Source organism: Trachymyrmex cornetzi, unplaced genomic scaffold, assembly GCF_001594075.2.
Source record: "Trachymyrmex cornetzi isolate Tcor2-1 unplaced genomic scaffold, Tcor1.1 scaffold112, whole genome shotgun sequence".
Lineage (NCBI taxonomy): Eukaryota > Metazoa > Arthropoda > Insecta > Hymenoptera > Formicidae > Trachymyrmex > Trachymyrmex cornetzi.
Window position 1 is genome coordinate 63,745 of NW_017295676.1, and position 9,693 is coordinate 73,437.

Below are 9,693 nucleotides of genomic sequence, written 5' to 3' on the forward strand. Positions count from 1 at the left end.
AAGAAAAAAGCAGTTTTTGATTTTATTAAAGTATAAAAATGATTATTTTTAATGCATATGTGTGTGTGTGGACATGAAATACCCATGTGTGACGTTCGAGGGTTAATCAGAAAATTCTGATTCATCCATTTTCAACCAGAAATTGTTTTCAGTGTAAATATAAGGATAAGCAATAAAATAAAAGAATATTTAAAAAAAAGTCATACAATATTAACAGTAGTATAAATCACGAAGAAAAGTATTCTGTCGCAAACTGCCAATAGCACGGAAAAAGAAAGAAGTTTCTTTCGCATTGTTTTGTAAAAACACTTCAAATACCTAGTAAGAATCCTTGTTGAACTTCTCCGTTCTGTTTTCGGAAATGCAGAGAGGCGGAAAGGTACGTTCAGTAGCCAAGGGCAAGCTGACAAATGGCAAAGATTTAAGCGGCGCAACCGCTGGCGCGCGTGCATTTTTCATCGGCGAGAAAAGGGCGGCGTACTCGCTGCGTTAAGTAATTGCATCCCGACGTTCGGTGAAGGTAAAGGACGTAACGGTCAGAGAAGAGTGGAGAATGAGAGGAGACGTAAAAGGTGGGGAACCCAAGTTGGTAAAAGCAAGCTGCGAAACCAGTTATCGGATTTCGTGCGGAATATCAGGAAGATCGCGAACCTAATTTTCTGAAGAAATCGTATCTTCACGATTGCGCAACGTTTGACCAGTCTAATGTATAGTGGCATTGTAAAAAAGTTGCGCAACTCAGGCGTGTAATTTCATCCGCAACAGATAATGAACGGATCGCCCGAGGTGACTCGCGAACAATCAAAGTAAATTTTTTCGTGAGTATTTAAATCACGCGACGATTTAAACTGTGTTCATCTATACACATTGCAGGAAATAATGTGGAATATACGAATCATGTCCATTCTACCAATATAGATTAACTTTAATTTCGATTTAACTCACTCTTTATTTTTTCTTAGGACTAAAACAAGATAAACAGTAAGTTAAACCGAGATTAAAATTAATTTACATTCGTAGAAATAAACACATAAAGAAATATACAAATAACATCGATTAATCCTCGACAAAAAAAATTATCTAACTGTACAATGGAGAGCAGTAATTTTAATTTGTCCAACGCATCTGCTCTACCGTCGTCGCTCGCCGATGTGCTATATTTGTCGTGACGTTGCAATCAAGCAAAAAGCAACGTGACAAAATCGTTTTGCCTTACGGCGTTTTCCCTCTCGCGTTCTCCATTGCTGTCAGATCCCATGGAAAACGAGAAACACCGGGGAAAATAATGATAGCTAAGCTTCATCCATTTTCCATAGTTTCGACTAGGAAAGTTCTTAATGACCTCGTCGTCCGATCACCATTTTACGTAGCAACGGCAGAGGAAGATAACGGAGGTACAAAAGGAGAAAACGAGCGGCTTAGACTCCGCGATACGGTAATATGAATTTCGTAAGGGGCATTAACTTCCGCAATAAACGCCGCCAAGAAATTAACGGTAAAGCGCGAGAAACTTCCCGCGGCGGAACTATTAAACCGCGTCGGGATATCGCGTGTTACTTGGACGACGGAACAATCCGTTCTCGCAGGAACGGGACAATCGGGATGGGATAATCCCTTTATTAAAACGCGGATTACTGTCCGATGCTCGAAATGTTGGCGTTTCATTATTCTTCGTGTGAGATACCAGCAGAAATCCACGATCCAGCACTTCCGCGAAATTGTGCCTGATTTAGAGACACCAAACTTTTTAAAAATGAAACGAAAAAAAATAAAATCCATGTTGAATGAATTGGAAATGAGTCTACATATAATGCGAATGAATTAAAATCTCTATATGTGTGTGTGTGTGTGTGTGTGTGTATGTGTATTATCTGTATTTAAAAAAGAGTGATTCTCCACTTTATCCAAATTAATTTCATTTTATTGTTGTAAGTAGAGCTGTGTGTTAATGTATATATACGTATATTTAATAAGCCATTTGTTACCTCAATGATATTGCGAGCTTTTATCGCACAATGGAATGTTAATTTTTAATGCAATAGACGCCACAAGAGTCTGTTAATTGGAGTGAGTCGTGGATGACATCGTTTGTTTGCGAGATGGGCGGAACGGTTACCTCACATTTAACGTGGAAAGGCAACCAATTAGCCGTCTGCATCGCGTCGAAGAAAACACAACTCTTAGGTAAACGCAAATAAGCAACTCGGGAAATTCCTGAACTCTACTACTGAGACGAACGACCTTACGTAGAAAGGAATGATAGAGAGAAGAATGATAAGGAGAAGGACAGATAAAATGGAGTGGAGCAAAACCAGAGAGGAAAACCGTAGGGAAGGACGGAACTGTCTGAAACGAATGTAAGAAAGAGAAAACGTAGTTCGTCGCGTTTACATTTAATTAATTAGTCGGTCGACATTCACCATGGATATGGAGAAACGAGCGAATGCTACCACAGGCGAGACGTGTTTAAATGCGTTTCTTTCATCTTTCTTCGTAAAGTTGACGGTCACCGACATCAACTGCGTAACGTTGCTGTGAGCGAGGATTTATCTCGTTTGAATAATGAAAGTACGCCAAAAGTAAAAGTCAGATTGCAAATAAGATAGATATAGACGTAATTAATGTAATCGTGACATAGACGTAATTAATGTAATCGTGATATTGAACGTTCTCGTTACTTTTCATTTCCCTAAACGCAGAATACTTAATGCAGGATATTTAATAATTGATTTTTTAAATAAATGTTTCCTTGCCATGCAAGTGGAATTTTATATTTACATAATCAGCTGGAAATGAACATTTATTTTATTTAAAAACTTATTTCCGAATCACAAGGGAAATTCCAACGCGAATATAATTGTAAAAATTAAAACCACAATAGTGTCTCGTAGATGGCAAACTCAACCATTGCTTACTTCGTTGTAGAAGATAGTATTGGAATTTCCAGTCACATCCTCGGGAAACGACTTCCTCGTGTGTCTTCAAACAGTTTCCAAGCGGCCGTTAATGCGTAACGGAGTCATTAAGCGGGATTCGTTCCTCGAAGTCGGCGCTCTTTCCACCATTTCGCAGCTTCAAATGCGTCGTAAAATCATTCTCGATCAGGAAAGCAACCTTCCGCATTGTCTACGTCTAACAATTGGCGTCTTACAATCTTGATTAATCCACTTGCGTTAAAATGGGATAACTTTGATGCGAATTTTGATAATACCTAGCATGCGTCAAAATACAAGAAGTCGAACATTTTTTAAAGATATTTTAAGATGTTTTTTATCCTAATTTTGAACATATTGACTAGGTATTTTTTTTAATTTGAATCAAAATTATCCTGACCGGACCAAAATTATTTCATTTTACGATACTAGTATTAAAAAAAGAGACATTGAAGTTTCAATTATGTAAATGTGAGTCTCTCCACACAACACAATTTATTTAACCAGGTAATTCTGATGAGTTATGTAATAATACAGAATCCATTCTACAAGAAATCGATTTTATATGAGGAAGACGTCTCATGAGGAACGCATCTTTCTCGTTGAACGAACTTTGCCATTGCACTTCCAACGAAAATGCCCACGCGCAGCCGGATATAGAATGGATGTGCAATTAGTATAATGAATTCGCCTACAGGATACCCACGGATCCATCGAACGTATCATTAATAAACGCCTCCATCAGAAGAAACGCGCCTTCGCCTCCGTTTTTCTTCGCGAAGTTCGATATCGAAGTAACGAATATGGGCGCATCTTTCTTTTAAATCACTTGAGAAGAGCGGGACTCCGTCTCTTGAATAGTTCACCAACGTTCTCCCCCTTCCGAATTTACCCTCCCACCATCTCTGATTCTACGAGTAATTAGAGGGAACTTTATCGTCGGCAGCCCCACCTTGCGAATTTAATTCGCTGTCGCGTTTGGGTGCGCGGTGAAATTACTCGTCCCCGTGTAGGAAACGCAAACTTTTAATTTATTTAAAGCCCCCGATGGCGAAAAGAGAAGGAGAAACGAAAAGAATCTTTCCCTGCGCGGGGGAGCGAGTTTAGGTTCTGTATATCCTTTAATGAATTCTTATTGGATCCCGCAATTACTGAGGTTGCGAATGGACCCTGTCGACGCGCAAACATATTCGTTCCCCACTTTCCATTTGCCGTCGAGGGAGCAACGGAGCTGAAAGCCACAGGAGCATCGGAGAGGCCGTGAAAAACGTCCTCCTTAGCTTAAAAAAAAAACCGAAGCCAGAGGGGCGCACGTATCAGAAGTTACGTTTATCAGATGAAACACGCGGCAGTTTTCACTCACGGGTTCTTTCCTCCCCGTTATCCTCCTTCACTCCCGCACTTTGCGACTCATCCGTCTCCTGATTTTATACTTTACTTTCCTCTCCCTGTATCTCGTCTCCCATCTCTCCTCTGTACACCTACGTACACGATCACTTCACGGGCATCGATCGCGAGCCTACGCGGCCCTGAAATCCCTGCGAAGAGAACGTCTCGGGTTTTCATGCGAACTTTCGGAAACGGAAGCCCGTCTTGAAAGATTACAATCATGTGAGCCAGAAGAAGTCAAACTTTCGTATGAGAACACGGTCATGCGCCGATTAAAATGCATCGAGATCTCGTTCCATGAAGAGATAATAAGATGCGCTATTTTGCATTCTGAAGTACACTCGCAATTATACGAAATGCGATTCTAATTTGAACAATACAAAAAGAATAATTTTGCTGAAAACTCTAAAATTTTGCTGGATACAGATTTGAAAATAATTTTGTTGTACCATCAAAATAATTATGTATGCAACTAAAAAATTAATATGCAAAAAATTTTACTCATTAAAAAGTTTTAAATAATTTTGATATTTTAATAATCTGTTTTCAAAATTATCTTCAAATTTGTATTCAACAAAATTTTAGATCTTTCAGTAAAATCGTTCTTTCCGTACAGTTTTCTATTTTGATTATATCATAAATCGCCTAGAATATTGGAGAACAGTCAGAGATAAAATTGATCGCTGATATTATTTAATTAAATTCCCACTTTTAAATATCTATAACCTGTCATAGAAATTTCTATGGATAATAACATTCAAAGATTCAGCACAAATTATTCTTAACTTGTTAGAAATTTTTATGAAGACAGATTTTTACCTTTAATATTTTTTCAAAGACACTTTTTAAAAAGAGACGATTCAATTCTGTCGAATAATTACATCGACGTTTTCTCTTAGTTAGCTGAAGGCAATTCAATTTCCATAATCCCTCCCGCGATTTGCTCCGTACGCAGCAAATATTACGCGCGAGAAATTTATATCCAATCTAAAAGAGCCGCCAAGAGTCCTCACATTTCTTTGAAGGTACCGGTCTCGCTCACAGAATTTAATACTGGTGCAGCGAAACCAGCAGACGCGGCAAAGGAGTCGCGCGATTCGCGAATACACCGTAGATGTTTTCCCATCTTGACAGCGAGCAATCTGCTAATACATTTCTCGAGGTATCATTCGCCGTGTATTAAGTGGAATATGAGCTTTTTGCGCGTCTGCTGCTTGCTATTTGAGATCAAAGTGGATACATCGTCTGTCCCTTTATCCTTTCTCCGCCTTTCTTCTTTTCCTTTTTTTTCCCTTCCCATCTCTTCGCGCAGAAGGCAACGAAAAATCGTTAATCTTTTCATATCTAATAGAGTATGTGTGTTCTGTAAAAGAGATGAATATGGATAAATATTCTGTACAGTGTGTTCTCGTGTGTTAGGAAAGATGAAAAGTCAAAACATTTATAAGTGATAAGATTTATTGCTTACACATATCTTGCTTATACATATATACATACATTTCCGTGTATATCCAAAAAATACATAACCAAATAGAGGAAATATTAAACTCGTTAATTGCATTAGAGATCATTAAAAGCAATTAATAATATTATTAGTTATAAATTCAACGCTACATTTAATATGTTTGCTGCATTGTGGATAATTGATAATTTAAGGAAATAAATTTTGCAACATAATAATGATTTATAGACATAAAAAGATTAAAATATTCTTGATTAAATTTTAATGAAAATATGTATTAAAGAGACGTTTTAAATAAATTATGTTTTCTTTTTATCTTATTTTTTATTGTCTCAACTAAAATAATAAGATTTATTTGCTAAATTTTATTACTTCACTAAATACGTGTATATTTATAGAGTAAATAAGATAATCTCTTCTGATAAGATTAACAAATGTATGCAGCAAGATTAAATATTTCTGTTTTATTATCAAAGATGTCGACAATTTCATGGTTGGCTTACTAAAACTTAATCGTATTGCTGTTTAAGTATCACGGAGATTTTCAAATATACTTCAAAGTGTATAGCTCTGTCAAAACAATGAAGAATAAAAGATAAAATAAATTATTGTAAATTGACAAAAGATTTTCTATGATCAAGTTCTAACATCATGAATCAACAAATCTTAAATATTTCTGCATGATTATTTATAATTAATTTTTTAACATGTGAATAAGTAGTGTAAAAGTAAATGCAGCAAACTTCATCAACAATCAAAATAAATAATTAATGGAGAATAATTTGTAATTTAAAAAATTATAATACGATATTTGTTTAAATCTCTAAATGCAATTATTTGAATCGTAAAAGTATTTATTTTATTAATTTTAAACTTTATCTATTTCACAAAATATTTCACTCATCAAAGTTATTTATTGCCACACTGCAGCATTATAAATACGCTCGTAAACTCTAGTATTATGACATTACTCATACAAACTGTCCTTTGTTTAATATTTTCAAATATACATATCAACGTGTCAACAGAGGGAATTTCTTTATTCATCTCATCTTCAAGGTCTAAATGTAATTGAAAACAGTACAAAAAAGAAAGGAAAGTATCATGATCATTCTTAATGCGCCGCATTTTTTATTGTTATTTCGCGTTCTCACTACGGTTACTACATCTGCTTCATTTAATATCCAGTCCAAATAATGAAAAACATCTGCGTATACCCCAGGCAATAGTGGCTCAGCACATCCTTGGCCACCGGAAACGATACCGGTCAGAGTACCATTGCAGACCATTCCGCCTCCAGAATCACCCTAAAAGACTCGAAAAATCGTAATATTGACAATTTATAAATCACATTATTATGTATGAATGTACGTATACGTAAATATATATACATAAATGACTAAGGGAATACGTTACTTGGCAAGCGTCCCTTCCACCTTCTAAATAACCGGCGCACATCATTCCATGTGGTAGATCCGTTATGTCTTTGAGCAGTTTGCGACATTCTTTTTTGCTTCGAATAGGTAGATTAACGTACATCAAATCAGAAGACACTTTTGGGACTTCCTGAAGTATTTCAAACATTTTCTAGTGGTTCTTTAGTTGAAACGAATTTTCCTGCAGTCAAAGTATTTCGCTATACACTCACGACTATCGTGTAACCCCAACCAGCTACTTGGCAAATAGTATTAGGTACCGGTGGGCTTCCTGACAAGGGTATACTACGAACTTCTGGAGTAAACGTAAAGGGTGTCGATAGCTACAACAGACATAAATTACGCTTATTCTGATAAATTACTCTTATTCGCTACGACAGACATAAATTACGCTTGTGAGTCACGTGAAAATGCGATAACGCTTGATTGATAAAACCATTTTGTACTTTCAAAACGGCAACGTCATTATACAAATTTTCAAGATTGAACTTTGGATGAATTCTGATATTCTCTACGCCTTTTTCTTGCCGCTTCAAAGTTTCGTTCAGCTTTAGTATTCCTCCAACCACAATAATTGTCCATGGTGGTATAACATTTTCAGACCTATGTAATTAATAGCTCCATTTATTTCTATTTAGTAATAATTTAATTAGTTTAATTATAGAGACATAAATACTCTTTTTAAGTGCTTATGTACTTCTATGTATGATGTGTAAATTAATTAATTTATCGATATTTCATGCAAAGAATCATTTTTCAAGAAGATAAAGTAAATAACGTATAAATGAAAATACATATCAGATCAGTGAGATATCGTTAATTAATTTATCGCAAACATTTTCTAGAAATTAAAGACGCAACGTTAGCAACAGTTAAAGTAACGAGATCTACAATTTTATTTAAGATGTCTATTGTCAATAATGATCAAGATATCTAGTTGAAATAGTTGGCTTACCCATACACGCAATGACCTGCAGTTAAGACTAGAGAGGCGCTAATCAAATTTCCACCGCAAAAATGTTTTTTATTCCAACTGCGCATTAAAGATACCTAAAGATAGTATTCTTCTCAGATACACGTTAGATTAAAACTATCGAAAAATGTTACCTGATGGGGGAATTGCCTTAAAACGGCCTTTGTACCATTAATTATGCGATTAGATAATCCGATAGACTGCAGGTTTATTCCAGAAGAAATAGGAAGATCAGTTAGCGAGCCTTGATGTACAAATTATAATCGTCATTATTGTTGAGCATAGTGTATATTACATCGTGCTGTCGCGAGATAAAATCTAAATTACATGAAAAAATAGATTGATCGAAAAGAGCGAAATTTATAGCGACTCTGAGTTATTGTGACATATTAGGTATCCTTCGCATTATTCGTCACGAGAGAGAGAGAGTGTAAAAATTATTTTTCGGAGAGTACACGATCCGCACGATAATTATCGGCGAGCTTAATAAAAAACTAATTAACCGTCGCAATTTTATCCGAGCGCGATTAATGTTCTATCAACTCCACTCTTGTTGCGAGCGCACGCCGCGCGTATTTCGATTCAATAATGCTTACTAATTCACCATGCAAAATTGCCCGTTGCCCACATCCTGAATCTCTCCGGTTTCAAAAACAAACAGTAATAATCAGAAACATTCGCGGACATGCGTTACGCTTTTTTGTTATTCACGAAATCAGTTTTGAACTCGAGATGCATATATAATCTCATCTCTTTTTACACTTACTGTGGACGAAACACGGAATCGTCAGAAGCACTAGTAGATACACTAATAACATAGCCCGCATTATTCTCCACAATTCACGAAGGTTCATCACTTAGCCGCTACCCACAGACTGTCTATCGCTGTCAATTGTGGAGTATAGAAAAATTCGTTATCTGACCGTGGCCGGGTAAAGCCTTCATTGTTGCTTTGTCCGTTATCGGTTATCGGTTATTACCTCGGATTAATTGAGATTGTGGATTCCACGTCGATTGACGTTATATTTCTACATACTCATAAAAATTCCTCTATTACCGCAACTCTCAAATTCTTTTTTTAATTACTTTATAATCCTTTTACAACCTCACACTTTGCCAGCTTTATTTTCGATAAATTTTACCGAAAAATTTTGGTCACCAGGATATTTTTTTTTATATCGATTTTGATTGATTCGTGAATGTTTTAACTTTTCGTTAAAACAGAATTACTATGATTACGATGTAGCAAGTTGATACGAGAAATAGGATGTAACAAGAAGTAGGAGGAGCAACGATATCGGTTCATAAAAAATTGCACTACTATATGTATGTAAAATTGCGGTATTACTGATAGCGGTTTGAAACGATCCTCGCCACGTCGAGGGATCAATGAGCAAAGCCACGAGCGCGACAATTCTTCCGGAAGCCGATGAAATTACCAAAGAGGATAGATGAAAATGTCCAGGAATTGGCAGAATTTTTGAATTCTACCGCGGAGCC

The 9,693-nt window shown here is 36.2% G+C and overlaps 1 protein-coding gene across 1 annotated transcript; it reads right to left on the reverse strand.

Annotated features, from left to right (window-relative positions):
* Window positions 1–6,845: 6,845 nt before the first annotated feature.
* LOC108763847 (trypsin-2) lies at window positions 6,846–9,050 on the reverse strand. Its single transcript, XM_018511748.1, has 7 exons — window positions 8,960–9,050; window positions 8,328–8,437; window positions 8,176–8,270; window positions 7,667–7,823; window positions 7,433–7,543; window positions 7,201–7,350; window positions 6,846–7,091 (listed from the first exon to the last, which is right to left on the reverse strand). Exons 1-7 carry the CDS (start codon window positions 9,045–9,047, stop codon window positions 6,846–6,848), a joined length of 957 nt encoding a protein of 318 aa, XP_018367250.1. The 5' UTR covers window positions 9,048–9,050.
* Between the last annotated feature and the right edge of the window lie 643 nt (window positions 9,051–9,693).